Source organism: Adelges cooleyi, unplaced genomic scaffold, assembly GCF_023614345.1.
Source record: "Adelges cooleyi isolate 19-005CV unplaced genomic scaffold, UGA_ACOO_1.1 ACOO_flye_CR_arks_rails_tigmint_CR_PRNA_9, whole genome shotgun sequence".
NCBI classification, from domain to species: domain Eukaryota; kingdom Metazoa; phylum Arthropoda; class Insecta; order Hemiptera; family Adelgidae; genus Adelges; species Adelges cooleyi.
The window spans coordinates 10,936,304-10,959,526 of record NW_026096579.1 but is presented as its reverse complement, the minus strand read 5'-3'; the positions used below and the strand labels follow the sequence as shown (position 1 = coordinate 10,959,526).

Below are 23,223 nucleotides of genomic sequence, written 5' to 3'. Positions count from 1 at the left end.
TTTCCATGTCCGCAGGTAAAAGGTTAAATTGAGATAGGCTGCTGCCTAGAACCCACATACAGAAATTTAAAAAAATTTATTATCTAAAACGTGTGATTAACAATAGATATTTTAATAATATCACTAGAGATAATGAGTTAGATTTCTGTTTTTATTGAAACTGGTTGGGTTCGGTCCAACCTGTGACCCAATTTCGGTTGGCTTCTATACGTAAGCTCTATTCAAGCCGTTTTAAAAAATAAAGTTAAATCTAGTAATTATTATACAAAGTATGCAAGTACCTACTACGTGAACTGACCTATGTTCAATATTGTGTTTTTGCATTAATATAAAAACATGAACTATTGTCTTATACAAAATAAAAGGTCAAACAAATAGTTTATTTTTATTATAACAGTAAAACTTCTACTACCTATTCGATGGCTATATTATGAAAATAAAAAAAACGGCACTTTTTCCAATCAAGTGAATTACATATTTAGCGCTCTCTGTGGCTTGGCTCCTATACTATTGAATTTCTGGTTAATCAATTTCACTGTGTGGTACTTTGTAGTCGTTATCTCGGTAACCGCCTTCAAACTGTGGTTTCCTCAGAACCACTGCTGTTATCAGTATGAATTTGTATTTTTTTGGTACCTTCGCCGCCGTAGAATCTGTGCGGTGGTTGAAATTGAAAAGTGGAATTTTTATACATTTCCACCGGTAAAAATTAATTGTTATACAGAATCAATGCACTTGGCTTGTTTAGATACAAACAGGAAAAAAGTGCTTTGATATTAGAATGCCCGCATCTGATTTATTTCGAGACGGTAAGCTTTTTTTTTCAATTTATGATTAATTTCGTTTTCTTATTTAACAACGCAGACTTGTTACATATTATACAGTGTGTTTTAATCGTGTTACAACTTATAAATTATTAATTTGTATGTCAAATTACTGTTTTATTTAATCATTGCAATTGTCTGAATATCAGTCTGAGAAGTAGTTACCTTTTTAAATATTATGTATTTTATGTAAGTATCATAACAATATTGGTGGGAGGTTCCTTCTGTTAAACCAGAAAACTTGTTTTTTAGGAAAATTGTTTCTACAATAACAAATAACTTGTGAAGTCGTTTTACTAATTCACTTAACAAGTTTTGTCAATACCATAAAAACTAGTAAACTTTTATTCAACAATTTACAATTTGTTAATTTATATTTGCTCGTTTATTAATTTAGGAATGTCCGGAGATTCTGAAAAACACAAGCAACAGCAACACCTTTCTTTATTGAAAGAAGAATATGTGAAACTGCAAGCATATTGTAGTGATTTGGAGAAAAAATATGCCACTTTAGCAGCAACATATGGTGATTGTAACGATAAAAGTTTTGTCTCTAGATTGTTAAAAACAGTAACAACGCTCTACAACAATAAACTTTACAGGTAATACTGATTATAATATTTTACTTGGTTGTGTTTTGCATGTTTAATTTTATTCTACCATATTAACCATTTAAAATTATTATAAACACAAACTTTGCTAATGTTACGTTTAGGGCATTCATACATGTAATATATTGAGCAAACCTGGTCATTATTTATATATATTAAATAACTGTTTTAAATAAAAATACATTTAACTAAAAACTTAAATAATATATAACATTGTATTTTTATTTGAACAAATATCAAAAAAAAAAGTTCTATTGAAAAGTTTTAGAACGGCCTCCAATTAGTTTTTTAATTTACCAATAAATTTCTTATTCATTATTAATTAATATATGAATACCACTTGAATTAAGTAAATTTAAAAACTTGGTTTTTTCCAGCGATTTAAATATAGCATTAGCTAATGGCGATGTTCCCGCCCATAAATTTGTTTTGTCATCTCGTAGTGACAATTGGGGTGTTCCAGATTTAACCGAAGTCGTTGACCTAGGTAATTTGTTTATACAGCATTAATAATAATAAATAATAGTCTTCTCACATATTTTTATGTAATGTTATACATTTATATATGTTTATTTCAGATTGGACTGTATTGCCATTAGAGGTCGGTAAAGCATTGCTGAAATGGATTTATACTGACCAAGTTGATTTTTCCAAAGGTGATAGTTTTACTTTGAGCTTAATGAAAACAGCCGACACATTTCTTTTAGACGATCTCGTCAATAAGTAAGCCAAAAATTGTTTAACCAATAAATGAGAATATCAAATACTAATTTTTAGGAAAACAATTCATTTAATTTATTATTGTTTAGATGCGAGAAAGCTCTTATGGCTTCAGTGAATGTCAAGAACTGTGTAAAGTTCTTTACGACAGCTGATGAAATCGGAGCTCAAACATTAAAAGAACACTGTTCAAGTTTAATATCAGCTCATTGGGTAAGCATTACTTATTATTTCATGGTTAAAATAAGTTCAGTTTAAAATTATTATTCTGCGATGATATTTTACTTTATTTTGGTATATTTAGGATGATTTTACAAGTGATGATTTCGCACACATGTCGGCTCAATTTCTTTATCACATGTTTAAAAGTAAAACTAAATATCCATTACATTCCGCTGTCAGGTTACGGCGAGAAGATGTGGTATTCCTGTACGTAGTTGAACATAGCTCCCAGGTATGTAAAAGCTTGATAGTACCTAATTCTATACAAGTGGGTCGTAATTTTAATTACCGCTATTATTAGTTTAAATCACCGTCTGACAGCACATTATTCTACGTAAATGATGTAAAGTTGACAATTATTCTACATCTAAAAATATTTTTTTAGTAATTACCCTGTATTTTTTTTTTTTTTTTAAGAAACAGTTACTAGAAAGTATAAAAAGTACTGTTCAAGCTTACAAAAATCTTTTAGATAATTTTAAAATGCAGTTGTTTACTTTGTGTGTCAATTGAAACTCAAATAGCTTTAGATCTTAGTATACACATTTAACTAAAATAATATAATTGAATGTACCTGCCAAATCTATAAACTGTCTCAGTCCTGAATATAGTGATTACAGAGGTAAAAAGAGAAAAAAATATATGATTATATGTATCATTTATTTCAAACATGATGAAATTTAATTGCGTGGTATTTGTATAAATAATTCATTTTTAATATAATAAGTAACAATGGTTAAATACCATTTAATATTGATAATCACATTTATTTTTATTTTTTTTTATTTTGAGTAAATATTAAAAATATCACTTAAATTACTTATTACAATTAAACACAGCCGAGTAGCACTATACTAATTATCAAATGATTCTTAAAGATTATCATGTTCTTGTCGTTGATATTGGCCCGATTCTCAAACAATAAACGATATACATGTTATTTATTAATCAATAATAATAAAATAAAAAAACAAAATCCACTAAAATGATACAATAATAATAAATTAAATAAAAACAGGAAAATACTCAAGTAGTTTATATTGTTTCTTCTACTCTTGTTTTTTTGTTGTCAAAGTCTTACTAACAATTTATCGGTGACTGTCATAGATCAATTGTTAACAGTTTTTTGTATTCAAACATACAACGTGCACAATATGCTACGTTGCCGGTTGGGTGTGTGTTTTCAAAAACCTCATTATGTTGTAAATGATAATAACAGCTATGGTGTCTGAGTGGTTTGATAAATTATTGACTGGTTGGTTGGCATCATTACACAGGTTATCATCACAATAACAGAACTCCGTTTTGGAAGTCCTTAGGTTGTCTTTGTCGTCTCCCGATAAACATCCATTCGTGTACGAGTCTAAGTCGATTTTCGTTTCAACCTGCCACCTACCATCTTTAAACACCTGGTTGTCGTTCTTTTGAGGTGCGCACCCTCTCACCGCTGCCTTAACTATTTCTTTAACCAAAATACCAAAAACATAAGTGTTAATGCTACTTTTAACCTGTGTTAAATACATGTTTTAGTACTTACTTCCTCCTTGCATTTCTAATTGAAACGATTTCTTCATGCAAAACGTTGAATAAGGACAATGTACTTTGAATAAATCGGACGAATCAAATTTTGAACACAATTTTGCCGTTTTGTTTAAATATCTTTCTGGCGGATGTACTGTACATTCATAACAGTCAATTTCGCTTCTGACTGCTGCAAAAAAGAAAGAAAAAAATTGTATTTTAATCCAAGTGGTTGTAGTGTACAAAACTATAAAATAAAAATTGTAAAATTATCATTTTTCGTGTCTTCATCAAGGAGTGAAAATATTATGATAGCAACGAGAATGTTTTTTTTAACTGAGAAATTATTGCAAAGAATATCTAAAATGATGTGATGATTCGATACTGAATCAGTTAGCAGACTAAAAATATAATGTTAGTGCTATCCGCTAACCGATACTATACATCATTTTGTGTTAATGTTTTAATAAGTCGCTAAGACTCATTTTCCAATTTATTACCATCTGGTCATCATACTAAGTCACCTTTTCATAAACGTTCTGGATTTTATTTTATTTCACAAGGCATTTTCTATAACTGTATCGAATTTCGAATGTTTTATCGAACTCTTAAGATACCATGTTAAGTGATTTTTCTAAACACGATATATTATTATAAATTATAATAACCAGTGATAACTTTGCAAAATGTTGAACAAATCTTTAATTATATCGTTTGTATTTTGTTGGTAGTCAAATTTATTACCGAGAAAATAGATAATATAGGAGTACGCATTGACTCTCAAATATTTTTACCTATATTTTTAGGTAAATATCGAACTTTTGCTGGACTAAAACATTAAAAGCCAACTTAGTTATTTTTTACCAATTTTGTTTATAACTTTAAAGATTACATGATGACGTGTTAGTAAAATAAAAACGTGACTGGTGCACATAAGTTGGCATAGACGGCCCGTTGCCTTGTACTTGAAATATTTTTTGTTTGCGCGCGTTTCGACTTAAAATCTTACGATATAGCATTGGCGGCTCTGTGTGGACTGTGGTCGGTTTGACGATTACTTTATATTTAATAGCTAATTGTGATAACGAGATTCACATACCAAACGATTTGTTTTGGTTTGTTCAGCGTTGTGGTTTTTGTACGATTAAACCTACTCACTATAGTCAGTCTTTTGACAGAGAATCTGCCAACAATCGACACCCGCTCAACAATAATTAACATTTAATTCGGGTTTTTTTTTTTTAATTTAAAAGTCCTCTATATACCCGCGGGCCGTCGAACGGTATTCAAGTTTAATGAACTATTTATTAGCAGCAAAAGATTTTACGAAGTAAAATAAATAACGTGTTCAGTAGGAGCAAGGCTATGGACCGTTTTTGTTTAATATGTAAAAAGTGCCATGCCGCGCCACTATGAACCGGTAAAAAACCACTACTGCGGTAACGGTACATTCGCCCAGTTAAATTTTTTTCTATATAATATAAAAGCGAGAATAGTTTAAAAATTATAGTATCTAACCGTGACGTTATTTTATTAGCTGTTTTGCAATACCTATAACAGCGGGAAAAAAAGAGTAAAATACATTTTTCAGAACAAAAATAATACAAATCTCCGAAATTCTCTAAATATGCAAGATTTTTTTTTAGTCTTATGTAAACTTATCGCGCATAACTCTTTTTTTTTGTATAGGTTTTTTTGGGGTGATTAGAGGTTTCTGCTCTTGACTAACCTCCAAAATTGAGTCAACTCAAAATAAGCGTTGGCAGAATCGATTTAGGTTTATTGCTCATTGTATGGTTTAGTAAAATAGTGACCAACCCCATTTTCCAGCGATTTGTCATTGCTATTAATTTGTATTTTACTCGACGACTGACGAGTAATGTAACTTTTTCTTTTTAATATCGTTTTTTATTTTATTAACGATTTGATAAAAGTAAGTAAAAAAGGTTGCTTTTTGTGTTTTCCCAATTATTAATTTTACAATAATAACAAAATCTGTCAAAACTTCCTGCAATATTTCAATTTTTGCATTAAGGCCATGCGTACAAGCAGAGTTTTTAAAGAAATTATAAATGTTTTTATTCAGATATAAAAATCGTTTACTATTAAAATACAATTTTTTAGCGCGGAACCGGTTGTAAGCGAAAAGGGAAACCCAACCTTTCTATGGTGCTATGCAATTTGCATTCCTTGTGATGGTTTGGCAGCCGACTATAAATGAACCTGTTGGTTTGTACACCGTATACAATCTATGTAAATACCAATTCTTGTAATCGACTTTGAAAAACTCAACAAAACGGTATTTTTGTAATTAAATTGTATGACATTGTATTTAATTGAAAATCGTTTTTAAATACATTTTATTGTAATACTATTATAACGAGTAATAACTGTAATCTTACAAAAGATTTTGTATGCAATTATGTCAAATTAAAACTATAATTATATGGGTTTAATGTTACAATTCGAACATTTAATTAACACATTATTACATATGGGGCCGTGTGTGAAAACCAGAATGATCGAAATTAATTATACTTCACGAAGATATAGAATGAGTCATAACCAGTTATAATTAACTGTTCCTTAGGTTGTTAGCATTTTAAAGTCAAAATGCTACAAAAGTAGTGCGCTGACAAAAATACAATATTAGATACCTCATCTGTTCGCGTGTTTAAATCTTTCTCATTTTGATTAGCTTTCAACAATTGGAATATATTTTAAGTTAGGTTCTATGATAACGCTTTTCGGAATAATTAAGTATATAAGTTTTGTCGGTCGACAAGTCTAAGGGTTGTATTATTGTTTTCAGTGTTATACTTACTGTTATGCGCTAACATCGCCGTGAATGTGATAAACCATAACACGTTTGTCCGCCGGTTAACAATCATCGTTTTTTTTTTATTATCACTATTATAATTTGTAGGTAATGTAGATTATATTATTATTTTTCTAAGTAAGTATTCTAGGAACGTGAAAAATAATTGAGAAATGGAAAAACTGTGTCGTTTTGTCACCGGCTGTCTGTCGTCTTGGTGTCGCACATTTTATTTTTATTGCCGACAAATACACGAACTGAAAACCGATTTAAAATTTTAAAAAAAAAACGACAATAAATGAAAGTAGGCAATGCGTGTACACGTTATTACGATGATCAGAAACGGACTAGGTGAACGATAACCCGTCCCAAACCGTTGCGGATCGGTAACTGTTCGGCTGAACTTCAACGTTGGTCGAAACCGTTTTGTTACCGTTTTGGTCTTCTTCCTTTTGGCCGTCCTCTCTGCTGGTGGGAGTTTAGTCACACTGGCCAGTCATCAGCTGACTATATCGTTGTTTTTATTGTATTACATGGCTATTATTATTATTTTATTGTAGATGATAGTATTTATGTAGTGTAATATTTGTCGTTTTTTTTTTTTTTTTTTTTTTTTAAGATCGAAAAACGCAATCTTTGCATTTGACCATTATATTTATGCTTCAATGTGCAATTCAATCGTGTATTATCGATGGCATATAGCCATCACAGGTGCACATTAGTGACTTTTTTTTTTGTATAATTTTACAACAACGTTTACCATTTATAAATTATACTATTTGTACAACAACTCGACGATGCATTTAGCGTATAAAGTTTGATCTTTAGCTTCTATCGTTAATACTAGCTGTAAAATTACACTTATCACACAGCCGTCGATATGTTACTAAACACGTAATTTTATGTTATTATCTATTATTATTGTATTTGTAAACCGTCATGAAAAAAAAATCCCTAGTTTTTTGATGAGCCGACTCGCCATTTATATCATCAGGCGATGATGTGTCGAATAATGCAAGTGGTAAATTTCGGTTTACTTCCAAAAATCTTTCATGTTAAAATCCCTAAATAAACGCTTCGATTCCTAATCTAATAGATATAAAAAAAAAGTATTAACTGTATTTATAAAGCACAACAAAATAATCAAGAAGTATTTTACATTCGTTATTAATTTTAATTTTAAAAATTCTCTTAACAATAATAATTATTATTGTTTTGTACGTTTCTATCTTTCAGTTTCATCCAATAATTAAAAAAAAAAGCCATAAAGGCAGGAAATAAAGTATAGCGTCAATGTTCATGGTCATTTATTTTTCGCGTGTTATTTTACACTCCTAATTTAATCAAATATTGTTTTTATATTAAATTTAATCAACTTTTGACAGTTGCGTTAAACAAAAAAAAAAGTTACAACTTTAGTTTTTTGTGTAGCCAATGTTTGATATAATTGAGATGATAACAGCTACCGCATCAAAGATTAAAAACCTACACAAAAACCATTTGCTTGACCTTATATTCGGTAGCGTGTTTACCACTCCATGGTTCAAGCGCATTCAGTCACGTGCTGTCGTTTACTACATCCAAAACTTAAAAACCTAAAAAAAAAATTACTTATCCAAGTACTCGACAACGGAGCGTTACGACCAACGTTCAACATGACCGTATTTGTATGGAGCAAGAACCCTGGGGTGCAAAATATATCAACATAACTGGTATATAAATCAAATTCCTGAGCACAATATGAAGTGTAGGTACCAATATCAATCGAATAGTTATTACTTTTATTGGATTTATAAGTTAACACTTATTTGATTTGGTTTTAAAATGAGGTGTTTTCATTTGTACCAACGATAACTTTAATAACCTTAACTATTTTATCATGAAGCAAGTCTAAAAAGCAGAAGATGTTAAAGTAAGACTTAAAGTTTAAAAATTTTACCCTATATGCTTAAGATAGTATCCAGAGGGAGGGAGGGTTGAGGTTTCAAACCGTTCCCCAAAATATCTTTGATTTTTTTTTTTTAATATAGACTGTGACTTCTGTCGAAATAACATGTGATATTATGTATTCATTGTAAAATTATATAAATATATACATACATACAGGATAAGGGGTTGTAACCTACTTATTTAAGTTCTAAATGTGTGTACAGATCTAAAAAATATAAGACTTATACCTATTTAATAATTGTGTAATTTTAAAATAACTGTGAACCTAACCTAACCGTGAAAACCCCAAAAAATCAAACGGCATAATTTAACATTTATTGGCTATAAAATCATTTATTTTTATATTTTATAAGTTTTCCTACATTAGTCGGCTTTAACCGAGTTTACCACTTTTAGTTATAATTATTATTCGTGAAATCCTGTGATCGTCCCCACCCCCAATGTGTACTAGCTTCTTATTTTATTGTCAAAACTTAATAAGATTATTTTAAAACGTCCGTGTAGATATCCTAAGTTAGTTTCAAGTTTCTTTTTTTGGTAATTTTTCCTCCGTTTAATCTTAATCTTCAAAAAATAAATACAATAAAATAATAATAATAATAACTTTGACTGGCGCCAACATAACCAACAAACGTCATCTATATTTTGCGAGTTTTTCGTCGGGGAAAATTAGAAATTATTTGTCTTTGACGGATAAATGTGTAACCGTTAGTTAAACCGGATCGTGGGCCAACTAGAATCTATACAGCAGCTACTTTCTCCTCTCCGGAAACGAAAACCGTACCGGTTAACACTTAAACGCACATACCAACTCTCATGGAGAAACGAGGTCAAGATTATAACTTAAAATAATAATGTGGTATTCGTGAGGATTAGTCTGTGTCCCTGTGGTGTCGTCGCCGTCTACGGGGTTGAACGTCGTTAGACGAAAAGCAAACTTATTGTAATAACTTTAATAATTACAAATAAAAAAAACATAATAGTACAAGTATACACGTTTGACATTTATAGCGATCGTCACGAAACTACTTGATATTTTTATGAATACAAAAAACAAAATATAACCTACTTAGGTTGGTCTAAATGAGCAAACCGATCTGTTTATTTTTGCATATTTAATTTATTAATAGACTTGTGTATCATATTTATTTTTATATAATATTGTTTTGTCTTGCATGGAGAATTTCTGTTTAATTAACATTATAAATAATTTGCTTATACTTTTTTGAATTTTTTCTGGTTTGGGTTATTTAAATGAAAAAGTGAGTATCAATAACCACCAAAGGCCTAGGCTTGATAGTAATAAATAATAATGTTATAGATTATTTTTATTTCTCTATTCTCCCCTTCTCTTTCCCATCCATTCTACTTCTCTCTCTCTCTTACTATCATAACTTCAGCCACCAAGCATAAATTATCTTATAGACGATATAGTAACAAAGACTTTTTTCAAAATAAATTATTCCTTATTCTAATACAAAATTAGTTGTACTATAATTCTAGAGTTTTCAATCCAAGGATAGGGTTGCAACAATTTTCTACGTTTCTTTATTGAATATTGTTGGCGTTCCTCTTCATTTATTAATATTAATTCCATTGCTGATTTTTTATTATATGGGTTTAATATTGTTAGCTTAGAGTACTTCCCAATTATCTTGTCGCCTACCTGTACTAATTTATTTCCTTTTAAATTTATCCTTGACCTTAAATTATTTTCTCTACTGCAGACTAAAATTTTCGTCTTCATAGCGTTTTGTTTCATGTTTAGTTCACTTTCCATCCTCACTTCCATATCTTGACCCCTATTTGTATATTCTTTCAAATATTATAATCTAAGACCTTTTGAATGTGCATTAAATATTAAAGGTGTTTATGCCAAACCTGACATATTTCATAATTTTTGTCTCTTTTTATATACATCCAAAATGTATCACTGCTAATTAATTTTTTTATAATTTCTAAAACAAAAATCTTCTTTCCATAAATAGTAAATACAAATCCAGCTCATTTCAGCATATTGAACATTACTACCCTGTTAACAATATTAAATTATTTTTGTGAAATGTCAAAAGTAATTGTGCATTATTTTATTTTATATATTATATTTTGATTTAAAAGTTAATTTTCTATTTTTCATGACAACGGCATAATGTCATTTGTACCTTTTTTCCTTCGCTTAATAATCATATTATTCTAGGTGAACATCATTCTCCATAGTATATTACTACATAAAATCGAATTTAACAATGACAAATTGTGTATTCCATGCATCCATTAGGTTATATAAGAGTCTTCCTCTCCCTACTTGATAATTGTTGAGCCCTATCTGTATATTGTCAGTCACTTTAAACGTCCGGTTAATATTAACTAGCCCTTTGTTGTAATAATCGTTTATTGTAGGATTTTGAACCTTTACACTCGAAAACTCAACTTATTTACTTACTTATTATAGAAAAATTCGTTTAATCTGGAGTCGCGTATTTCACTGTTATACAATAAAAAAGAAAATGTTTAATTAAAATAGCGTTCATATTTGTTAATAATAATAAAGATTTGTATATTGACATTAACAAAAATTAAGGTATTACGCAACTGTCAAATGAGATTTATTATTAAAATTATAGCTGTATGCAAATGTTTGATGATTATTATTCATTGATACGATATTATGTATAAATAAATTACACACAATTTGTTAAAGTATCGATTATAGTTGTAGGCAATTTATTTACCGATAAATTCGTTAAGTAACTTCTGAATTGTATACATTCATTAGCAAATTAAGAAGAAAGATCATTCGTATACATGTTTTATAGTATTTTTGTTTTTATTTTAAGTTTTTACGGTGATAGTTTTATAATTTGAAACAAGCAGTTAAATTTTTTATTAGCTTTGTCATAGTACAATTTTCTTTTTTCTAGTTATGAATGTAATCTGTCAATAATAGCTGTATAGTCATAACGCAGGCATGATTGCTAGATAATACCGCACAGGAAAATTGCCCCAGACTTGGAAAAAGAAGTATTTTATCGTGATAATTTCTGATTTTAAGTTATAAAATCTTTCATGACTGAAACAAATGAGCAAAGATAAAAAAATTTCGTAATCTAGCCTGTTTAATTTGTCATGAGTATAGTAACTATTAATCCTACACGAGTCTCGGATTTCAAAATTTATTTCTTCTTCTCTTTTTTCATCCATCGTTAATTTTCTTTTTCCTTTATGTTTTTTTTTTTATAAATGTTATGAGTCCTAATTTTTTTAGTTCCTTTCTCTTCATAGATATCAAACATACTTCTTAAATCTAATACATATTGCATTAATGATTCGTATAAACCAATAACCGTTTCCAAATCGATTTCAACTGACTGAAACTCCAAAAAACTAGACCTTAATAGGGAAATACCTACTTAATTAAAATTGTTTTTGTTATTTTAGAAACATAAATATGTCAACTTGAAATTAATTGTTTTTTTCTTTTAAATTATAATATAAATATAATTAATTTAGTCTACATTATACTAAAATATTCACATCATATATTGTTTGTACAGAATACATAATTTATTTTTTTAGGTTTTTTGACCACCTAAAAAAAATGGTTTAAATATTAGCTATGCTTGTAAATTGTATTACATAATAACGTCCAGTTTAATAATTATATAATGCGTGAAAAATCACGTTTTTCATCATATTATTATTTGTTAATGATATTGTCCGATATAAAACGTTCAGTTTTTGATTTCATCATCCAACATATATTTTAGACAAATATACTGGTAAAATAACCCATGTAGGATACGCCTACAGGTTTTGTTGATGTGCTTATCGAACGGAAACAACACTATGCATTCCTATACGGCTAATATTAAATTTGATTTAATCTTTCATTTGGTTTTTGTAAATTAACGTGCCGGTAGTTTTATGTTCATTGTAAACGGATATGTGCAAAAGTAATAGAACAATATATGATATTGAGCTAACAAAATTGGTACATTGACTATATCGAAATGTTAAATTATTTTTTAAATACTTTTTTAGTCTGTACGTTCTACAATCATTAAAAAGAGTGAACGTATGAAATATTAAATTTTATATTTCTCAAACGTTTACTCGATTACTAATCCTAGTGCCTTATGATTTTTGTCTGCTTTCGAATGATGTTTACAAAAACGGCGTTAATAACCGGCAAATCAATGCATGTGTTTAGTTAGGTATAAAATATACAAATCCACAAGTGTCCACAATATTATGAAAACTATGACGGACGGTTTTGACGAGGTTTCGCACTGCAGTGAATAGTTAGGTCTTCGCATGTCGTTATGATAATTCATGACTATTAATGGCTTTTGATTTCATTTAAATCGGAATCGGGTGGTTAGACAAAAAAATCGCCATAATACTATACAACGAGTGTTACTTACGTTTATTGTACTGTACTTGAGACTACGTTCAAGCTAATTGAAAAGGATCTAATAAAAATCTATTTTCAAACAAAATATTATGTAAAAATAAAAAAATTAAAAGCTATTGAATTAAATATTATTTATTTATTACAATAAATACGTTATTCGATTTGTTTCAGTTTTCAGTCGTTTTTTAATACATTTTTCCCAACTATTAATTTAATCTATGCACTTTCTAAAATTATCCCAGTTATATATTATTATATATATATATATATATATGACATTTCTTTCTGTCGTCTAGCTGGATTTGTAATTTCGTTTAATCATAATTTTTTTAACTGTATAGACTAATTAATTTATAAAAATATTTAATAAGTCTAAAAAAACATTTATATAAAATATAATTATTTTAAAACTGGCTCTTAGTATATTGTGTACGTTGATCCTATTATATCCAGGTATCTTCTGGCTTCCAAATAGTATTTTTAAAATTTGTCACTTTTGGACTTGCCATGCATTTCCAACTCGATTATTACATACTTCTCATATGTGTCAATTGCGATTAGGTAATTTTTTTCTAGAGATGATTTTACCGTCTTTTGCGGCGGACGAGCAATATAATTATATCATTTTAATTTAACCGTTCTACAACTACAACAGTCTACTCTATTGTTTAGTGATGTACGGTATTTACACGACACCCAGAAATTAATGATCTTGACCCCGAGCGCGTGCAAAGGTCGGGTAATAATATAATAAATATCATTGTATAGATTTAATATGCTGTTGAAATAATAATGCATGGTTTATGAATCCTTGAGAGTGTGAATAAGTTCATTATGCATATGTTTTATATATAACATGCGCACGTGGTCATTACGTATACTATAATACGTATATATTACTTATATATTGTATTATAAAATTGTATTTTCTATCACAAATTACCCATCAGGGTATGATCGTAAAATAATAATTAAAGTATATTGTACTTAAAAATAGATAACTGTTATGGGCCGTTTGGTTAATTATTTTACCTTCTATTACTTTCCCCGAGTTTAAACAAATTATCAGCTATAAATGCGTTAAAACTTTCGGGGATTGATATATCCGAAACTATTCCAAATGAAATTATCAATTTATTTATTTTTTCAAACTGGGGTAATACTTGATGGTTCATTACCTATGAGCCACATTATATACAAACAGTAATATTAATTTTGCTCATAGATCCCATAATATATGAATTATAATGAAACGTTCAATTTTACTGATATTAATAATTAATGTCGCGTCATTAATCCAGTTTTATCGCTTATTTTTTTATTTATTAAAAATAAAAATAGCTAAAATTTATAAGTGGAATTGTTTTCACTTGACAATAACCTGTTTTTATTTTTACTTGATCCGGTTTATTTTGTTGGATATGCAATATTGCCATATTTTCGGGTACACGCCAAACAATTGCTCGGTTTGGGTTTTTGTCAAATGATTCTTCCTTTTCGATATTTTTCTATGTAAACAAATAATTAATAATAATTGGCGTTAGCTGTATGAAGTGGAAAGGGAGTATATTCACTTATAGTTATGAGAAAATATTTGAAATTCCTTGCCCTCTGGCTAATAACCTTCTTGTGACGTATAGTTCTATAGCGTGTGTTTAAAAGTTCAAAGTAAGAAAAACAATTAAGGCACATGCGACCAAAAACTTAATGTAGTCATATTTTGACGGTGAATAGAGATTTCCTCTTTCAGTTAAGTTGTCTTAAGTGTGTTGATGGAGTTGATCTTAGACATTTATCAAACAAATTTCTCACACTTTAAACAATCGTGTTTGTCTTTGAAATCTGTCTGTCATTAAACTGTTCGTTAGAAAGCGCTTAACAATTTTGTTGTTACTTGTGAAAGAGCAGGTTCCTCTCGTCCTCCATTTCTTTTTTCTTTTCAAGATACCTAGGTGAAATGTGAATTACTGTCATTTGACTAATCGTCTCACAACAATATATAATAACAGTGCGTTATAATAGTCACCCACGTTTTTTTTTCATAGAAAGTCAAAAAACAAGTAAGGACGTATTTTACATTTTTTTCTGACGAGTTGTAAACATTTTTGAAGGCTCGAGAATTCAAAAAAAAAAATAGTTTTATAATTACTAAAAATAGTATAATATTATCTGATCTGTTCGGAATTCAATTGTAATTATAATGCCACGCGATAACAATAATAATATTATAATCCATCTTGCATATGTTTTTTGTGTGCAATTTATGTCAACGACCTTGTGATAGGCGTTTTGTTTCTACTTAAACATTGTTTTCATTCACAACACAATCGCGCCATGCACTCAAAACGGTACTTGGAGGTGGCACACAATGATTTCGAGATCGTCAAATCTTTGCCAAGCTACATAAGCGTTTCTAATAAGCTGGTTGGAATAATAAGGAGCAGCGCTTCCGGTCAACACTAATAATAATAATAATAAAACGTCGAATTTAATTTAAAATCATCATCGTCTTCCGACCTTGTAAATATATTTTGTTGTATTTTTTGTGATAATACCGTTTAATTCTCCTAAGTATTATCGTTTTAGTCATATTGACTGACTATGAAAGTCATATTGACGTCATTTAACTGGGTACAAGCTGTGAAATAATATTTTGGCCATATTTGGAATCTATCGTTTAATTTTGTACGAATATGTGGTTGTCACAATTTACTATAATCGGCAATCGGTTCATAAGTCTATTTTAACTAAATTCTAAATAATAATAAAAATGGTAGAGGTCAGTTATCAACTAAATTGAATAATAAGTAATAATTACTTTATTTTTGAAGTTTAAACAGTACGTTAACCTTTTAAGGACTTTTTTAATTAAAAAAATGTTTAGTATTTAAGATTAAACAACCATTCAATCGTGTATAAGGGATTTCCAGAACATTAGGGAGTAACTATTTAAGTGCTACGATGCTAATTGTTCTATACAAGTGTTAGTTTGCTAAAAAATTATGCATTTGGTTGGTTTATTCTGATAGTGAATTATTGTTATCTTAATCGTGCAGTCGTTTATTACGGAAAGCATTAAATTGTTTTTTTTTAACAAGACCAATATGAAAATGGTATGGATGGATTATTATAAACGAATAATTGTCACAGTGATATATACAATTGCTAATATGTGTCATTGTTTTTTCAACAATGGTGTCGTAGTTCCGTGGATACAAAACGTGTATTATCGAATTTGTCGAATTAACTATAGAAAGGATGTCGCTGTGATAGAATTGTTTAATGTACATCGTGCATAATATTATCTATGAGCTGAAATACTATTTTTTATTATTATGTCTTGGTCAAATGTCAAATTGTGTTTACCGGTTTATTGTTCAAATTTTTTTCTCTACCACTAGAATGTGTAAAAACAAAATTAACAATCTATTTATTAGTTATTGATCCTGTTTGAGGTGTGATCATCTTTGCCGACAGTGTTTAACATTGACATTTAACAAATTACAACGACAGAAACACGCTTTATAAAGGCACTTAATGTTTCGTTCTATCGTTTATTACCTACATTTCGATTAAACAGAATTCAAGTAGCTAAAGACATTGTACATTATTTTTTTTTGTACTTTTGACAATACAAAATTAACAAAAAATTAAAACGGGTCAGTTTAATTAATTTACAACTGTAAAAAAATGTGAAATAATTCTGTGAAAAACCCAATGACGTTAGTCCAGACCAGTATTAATTAGTAATAGAATACAAAATAACTATTTTAACCATTTTTTTAGCAAGGTCGTAATGTCTTAAGTTTGAAAAAAACCTTGTTTAATATTTTGTTTGTTATTATTTTTGCTCAAAAACCTATTTTATGCCAACAGTATCGATAGCCTGATCGTATTTTGATTCTATCAAACTATAGACTTTCTACAGTTAGCCTAATCCTCAGGTTTCTAAAATTGAATTTCCACATATTATATATATATATATATATATATATTGTATTTTAAACCTTAAATTTTGGTAACTTAATAAGTAAAAATAAAATAAATGTTTATCAAAATCACATTACTCTACGCGAGGCGTTATCATTTTCCCATAGTCTTTACAAATTAATTAAAAAATAATAAGTTAACATAATTCAAATGTATAACTATGTTGTTGACAGTGAAAAAATCAGAACATGTAATACTATTGTTTTGCAAAAAAAATCTTTTTCGATTAATAATTATTATTTTGGTTTACTCTAAGTGATAAAAATTAAAAAATGAATTTTACACCTTATACAATTGTTTATTTATATATTAATTGTATTCATTTTTTTTTCAGCTCGGCATAAAAATTAATGAGCTTGACAACAAGGGCGATTCGGCGTTAGACTTGGCTCTGCGTGACCATCAAACAAGCATTGGGGAAATGTTATGTGAGAATCAAGCCGATTTGGATTTGCGTGATCGAAACGGTCATACGTTACTACATTTAGCTGTACAAAGAGGCGATTCGTATGCCGCAAACTTCTTGTTGAGTCATGGCGCTTCTGTGAGCACTGTCACACCCGACCAAGGCAACACAGCCCTTCATCTGATTGCCAGTTCGTCATCTCATCCCGATACCAGCGAATCCACTGCTGCCATGACCGCTGTGGCTGGAACGTTGCTCAAATCTGGACTAGATCCGAACTTGCCCAACAATAATGGATTGTAAGTAGAGCCTCTTCTTATTCACGCAAAATACGTGAAACCGAATGTCTGATTCATGTAACTGACCGATAGCTCTAATTGTTATCTTAACTTCTCCGTTGTATACCGAGTATTTTTAAGGGGCTAAAGTTTTTTTTTTTAAAAATGATCTTTTATTTTTCAGTACGGCTTTGCATTTAGCCGTTTTAATTCAAAATGATGACATATTTACACTGCTTTTGGAATATGCAGAGTCTGGCAAAATCAATCTTAACGTCCAAACGGTTGACGACCACACTCCTTTGTACTATGCTCTAATCAATACGCTCAAACTGGAAGACGAAGAGAGTTTTGCATCACGGTTAGTTGCGGCCGGAGCCAATCCTAATCCGGTAATACACTCTTGACACTTAGCTAATGTTAATTGTTGTATTTATATCAACATGTCAATTACTTTTAGATTTATAGGAAAACGTCAGATTCCATGTTGCATAAAGTAGCTGACGAAGGTCTCGAAGATGCAGCTCTTTTCATTACAACCCGTTGTGATAATATTAACTACACAAACAGAAAAGTATGACAATACTACAAGAAACAAAAATAATTAGTAATTACAATTTTTTCATTTTATATAATTAAATGATTTTTTGCAGGGAGAAAGCGCTTTACATATAGCGTGCAAAAGAGGACTGTCGCGTTTAGTACGACGTTTGCTAGAATTTCACGCAAACCCGAATTTGCAAACATTACCTCCCGACAGTATTATATTGAGCACTGACGATGGCTTACAAATAGCGTATAGACTAACGCCATTGCACACGGCTATAATTCACAAACAAGAAGGGGCCGTGAATGCTATTTTACATCATCATAGTAAGGAAATAGCTATTGTTGGTTATTACTAAATTTTGATGATGTAATATTTTTTTCCCTGTTAGATACGATTTTAGCTGAACCAAAGGATGATTTTTCTTCTGTTAATTTAAACCTACGAGATTCGTTGGGAGATACGCCTTTGTCATTGGCATTAAAATCTGATATGCAACATATAGTTCCTGATCTCATTGCGGGTAATTGTTTGCGCTTTTTTTCTATAAATATTAAAGTAAATATACTTTGACAGTTGTGTAGTGTATAATAATTGCATTTTTAAGGTGGAGCTGATATCGATATGAGAAACGGAGAGGGCATGACTCTCCTCCATCAAGCGATACTAATTGGAGACGAAAAAACGGCTTTATATTTAGTTAAACAAGGATCAAATTTTGATTCAAAGTGATTATTTTGACAATTATTCTTTTTGGTAATAAACAAATTTTTTTTTTTTTTTTTTAGAACTCAAGATGATCAAACACCGCTGGAACTTGCTGTAGCTGGCGGTCAGAATATTGTTGTTGAAGAGTTATGTAAGCGAGGTGTTGACATGACCACTCCTGCTTCTAACGGTGATCCTATTCTTTGGCTTGCTTTAACTGCCGATCAAGAAGACATTGCTTCCACCCTAGTCAAGTAAGCTATTCCTCTCCTCGATTTATAGCTAAAACGTTTTAAAATGCTGTTTATTTAAGGTATGGTGTTGATACTGATTCATGGAGCGAAGGCCCAGAAGGATGCTTACAGACTCTGCTGCATCGTGCAATTGATGAAAATTCAGAAAACGCTGCTCGTTTTCTTATTCGCAGGTACGATTAATTGTAATTAAATTGTACTCTAACCTAAACTAATAAATACTCTGCTGTCTGTACTTTTTCAGTGGCTGTGATATAAATAGTCCTCGAAAACCTGGACCCGGCGGTCGAGGAGGTGAAGAATCCAAAGACTTATCTTCTCCTTTACATTTATGTTGTCACTGGGGACTTCAAACTGTTGTGCAAACACTATTGGAACACGGAGCCAATGTTAATGCTTGGGTAGTAATTTGCTTTCGAAATACACACTATAATTGTAACTTTGATTCTATCTTCATTGTCAACGCTAAAAAGACTAAACAATCATGACGTTTTTCTAATAATTATTTGTTTTATATTATCACTTGAACGATATAACTAATTTTTGCAAAGCATAGTTGTTTTAAATGACTACCTTGAGAAGTCTGTTATAAAAAAAAAAAAAAATTAAGAAACTAATTACAAAATGAACAGAGAATAATTTATTTGCCTTCAGGATGCTGAACATAAAACACCTCTTCACGTCGCTATTAAGAATCAGCACAGTGGCATCATAACCTTGTTGCTTTGTCATCCGTCAATTGATTTGACCAAGAGGGATCGTACGGGCTTAACTCCTTTTGCGGCTGCGTTGACTTGTCGAAATGACAAAGCCGCTCGTTCAATACTAGATAAATTGCCGGCAGCTGCAGAACAAGTAATTCGCAAGTTATAACTTCAAATTGGTTTAAATATATTAACTTTCAATGTGTGTATTTGATGTTAGTTTGACAACAAAGGATGCAACTTTTTACACATGGCAATCCAAAAGGGTGATATTGAAAGCGTGCTGTTTTTGCTCTCGGTAAACGTGGACGTTAATTCCAGAGTCCAAAACGAATTACAGACTACACCTCTACATTTAGCGGCTGCGTCTGGTAATGAAATGTTGGTGCGCAGTATCATTTTGGCTGGAGCCAGGGTACGATAAAATTTGTCAGTACGCTATTTTCTGTTTTTACATTTTATTCAAGTTCAAACGTTTACTATTAGGTCAACGATCAAGATACAATGAAGAGAACGGCATTGCATGTAGCCAGCGAAGCCGGCCACGCTTCTATTATTACCGCCTTATTGACCAACAACGCTAATTTTGATGCGGTCGATTGTGAAGGTTTGTTATAAATTTAAAACTAAAAACTGCTACTTACGATTATTTATATCATTTTTGAAAATAGGACAAAATGCATTACACATTGCTTGTCGTGAAGGACATTTGCAAGTCGTACAAGTACTGTTGGCTGAATCTCAGATAAACGCCGAAGCTATGACCCTAAAGTGTCGCAATCCTTTACACGAACTGGCCAAACACAGTAAAGAAAGTGCTGCCGCAATATGTGAGGTGTTTTTGGAATACATGCCCAAATATCCATTAGAAGTTCAAGACAGTGAAGGAAATACAGGTATGAAAATTTTAAGTTAAATGTTAACCACAACATTTACAGTTGACTGTAATTACTTTATTTTGCAGCACTTTTGTTGGCTTATATGAAAGGCAATGGGAACTTGTGTCGAACATTAGTGAAAGCTGGTGCTTGCGTGGGTGCAATGAACAACGATGGCATTACCATTTTCAACTGTCAAATGGCCACTACACAGTTGCTGTCCAGGTATGAATATAGGATAAGTAAACTTAATGACAGATTTACATCTCGTTTAGTGTCAGATCAAGCCGGAGTGCAGTCAATAGAGTTAAAATCTATGGGCCGTTCTGATGAGAAACTCGATGAGTCGTTTTTGATAAGCCACTTCAATCTAACCTTGAGAGGACGCCAAACACATATTTTTGTGATAAAAATAATGCGTTTGTATTTCAAATGCTACAAAGTCTTAAATGAACATACACACATAAGTATTATACTGTTGGAAAGGTGATAAGTTCTACCGTGTTTTGTCGTGTTACATTTTCTTAATTGTAATTATTTTCTTCCATATATGCAAATAAATATTACTATATTATGATATTTTTGGTAAGCCGTAATGCTTGCTTTTTGGTACTATTTTCAAAATCTGATGGAAACAAACAATTATTAATAAAACATCATTAAACTCATCATTTTTTAAATGGTGTTTCCATTTTTACTTTTTATTCACTTTAAACTTCACAGTATTTTATCTACAATTGTTTGATGGAAAAAAATTGTAATTTTAACTAAAGAAATGACTGTGATAGTCTAACAAAAAAAAAACTACTAGTAATACTAATTCTTGTTACTGTATTAACAAGTATACACTTGTATACTACACTTGTTTTTATAGCTCTAAATTAAGGTTTTGTGAAAAACTGTCTTATACTCTAGTCCTTAATAAATAAATGGTATGGCGTCCTCTTAATCTCTATCTTCTAAATGTTATTTATAAGACAATTTTTTAAAAAACAAAATTTAGATTACTCGATAGCCTGACCAAAGAACCGCCGTGGGTCGAAGGATGTGAAGTGTGTCAAGAGTGTGGCATGAAATTTGGTTTTACCATGCGTAAACACCATTGGTACGTAAAAAATCTTACATACGTCTTATTACTATTATAATAGTCAGCTGATATGTATTCTTATTTTACAGCCGCCATTGTGGTAGACTATTGTGCAGTAAATGCTCCAGCCAAGAAGTTCCTATCATAAAGTACGGCCTTGTTAAACCTGTCCGAGTGTGCGTATCGTGCTTCCAAGTCTTGCAGGGAGTTTAAAAAATAACCTGTGTAATCCCTCAAAATATGTATACTTAAATATCAAAAGGAGAATGTAACCAATCAGTTTGTTATTATTTAATATTATTATTGTAACCACTATATTATATTTGGTTTGATACAAAGAAGTAAAACAATAAGAAACAGAATATTTATCTACATGTTTCTATTTGTCAAATTCATGTTAAATTTATTTAGAACTATTCCAATTTACTGATAATTTGTTTATTAATATGTCAGTTTTATATTTTGTATTTATTTATATATTTAACCTTTTATTATTGCTGTTAATCGCCTATAATTTTACTATTATAAATTCATTTTATTATTTTTTATACTATTAAATTATTTGTTTAAATTAATGTTAAATATAAAGTACATTAAATCTAACAATCATTATGAATTCTTAATAATCACTGCTTTTTCTAAATGTCATGAAATATAGCTGTTATTACTGTTTTAATACAGGACGGCTAACACTGTAACCACACAACACTGTTCTCTTTAAAAATCTAAATGAAAACTTAGTAGAACATGAGGTTCAATTTTTCATCGGATAACTTACTACAAAAATCAATGAGTTTTTGTAATAAGTTTCAACTGTCTCACGTTAATGGTATTGATAATACTATTTTCGTGTATTGATAAATGAATTATTATAAAATCTACGGTTGTATTGAAGACATGTCCAATGTAATCTTAAAAATATTTTAACTATTTATGGGTTTATTAATTGAGTATTAATAAAATTAGTGAGTAAGATTGAAAATTGGCGAGCAAATTACCGGATGAGCGCTTTTGAATATATCGTTGGCATGGAGGGGCAGGTTTTGAAACTAGATGTCTTAATTAAACTAAAACAATCGACCTAGTTAAAATCTTCTAACATCAGCTGCTGTATTGATATAAACGTCTGAACTCTAAACAAACGTAATATTCCACGACCTTTGAAAGTAAGATACCGGAATTGGTAACCGACAAAAACATATTATTATTATCATCTTCTTATACATAGTAAATAATAGTTAACTAATGCACATACTTACGAATTATAGCGCCCATTCTGCCCATTTTTTAA

General features: G+C 30.1%; 2 protein-coding genes across 2 annotated transcripts; one reads left to right on the top strand and one right to left on the bottom strand.

Moving 5' to 3' along the window:
• The first annotated feature begins 621 nt into the window (after window positions 1-621).
• LOC126846059 (rabankyrin-5) lies at window positions 622-22,418 on the top strand. The gene is made up of 22 exons (XM_050585162.1): window positions 622-809; window positions 1,222-1,426; window positions 1,813-1,922; window positions 2,014-2,158; window positions 2,245-2,368; window positions 2,460-2,609; window positions 17,405-17,775; window positions 17,939-18,146; window positions 18,215-18,328; window positions 18,408-18,627; window positions 18,693-18,824; window positions 18,909-19,029; window positions 19,090-19,263; window positions 19,323-19,436; window positions 19,508-19,664; window positions 19,918-20,118; window positions 20,188-20,382; window positions 20,454-20,574; window positions 20,639-20,863; window positions 20,932-21,070; window positions 21,849-21,950; window positions 22,022-22,418. The coding sequence occupies exons 1-22, from the start codon at window positions 782-784 to the stop codon at window positions 22,143-22,145; spliced, it is 3,480 nt and encodes a 1,159-aa protein (XP_050441119.1). The 5' UTR covers window positions 622-781; the 3' UTR covers window positions 22,146-22,418.
• Window positions 3,061-7,120, bottom strand: LOC126846068 (uncharacterized). The gene is made up of 3 exons (XM_050585185.1): window positions 6,723-7,120; window positions 3,915-4,088; window positions 3,061-3,839 (listed from the first exon to the last, which is right to left on the bottom strand). Exons 1-3 carry the CDS (start codon window positions 6,787-6,789, stop codon window positions 3,535-3,537), a joined length of 546 nt encoding a protein of 181 aa, XP_050441142.1. The 5' UTR covers window positions 6,790-7,120; the 3' UTR covers window positions 3,061-3,534.
• Window positions 22,419-23,223: the final 805 nt, after the last annotated feature.

Bases quoted from the DNA above. Each gene is read 5' to 3' on its own strand.
- LOC126846059 (XM_050585162.1), top strand. From the start codon at position 782: ATGCCCGCATCTGATTTATTTCGAGACG. The intron at 2,369-2,459 runs GTAAGCATTACT...TGGTATATTTAG, and splicing joins GTTTAATATCAGCTCATTGG to GATGATTTTACAAGTGATGA. The intron at 19,665-19,917 runs GTAGTAATTTGC...ATTTGCCTTCAG, and splicing joins GAGCCAATGTTAATGCTTGG to GATGCTGAACATAAAACACC.
- LOC126846068 (XM_050585185.1), bottom strand. From the start codon at position 6,789: ATGATTGTTAACCGGCGGACAAACGTGTTATGGTTTATCACATTCACG. The intron at 4,089-6,722 runs GTAAGTATAACA...TCTTTTTTGCAG, and splicing joins GGCGATGTTAGCGCATAACA to CAGTCAGAAGCGAAATTGAC. The intron at 3,840-3,914 runs GTAAGTACTAAA...TTTTGGTTAAAG, and splicing joins ATTAGAAATGCAAGGAGGAA to AAATAGTTAAGGCAGCGGTG.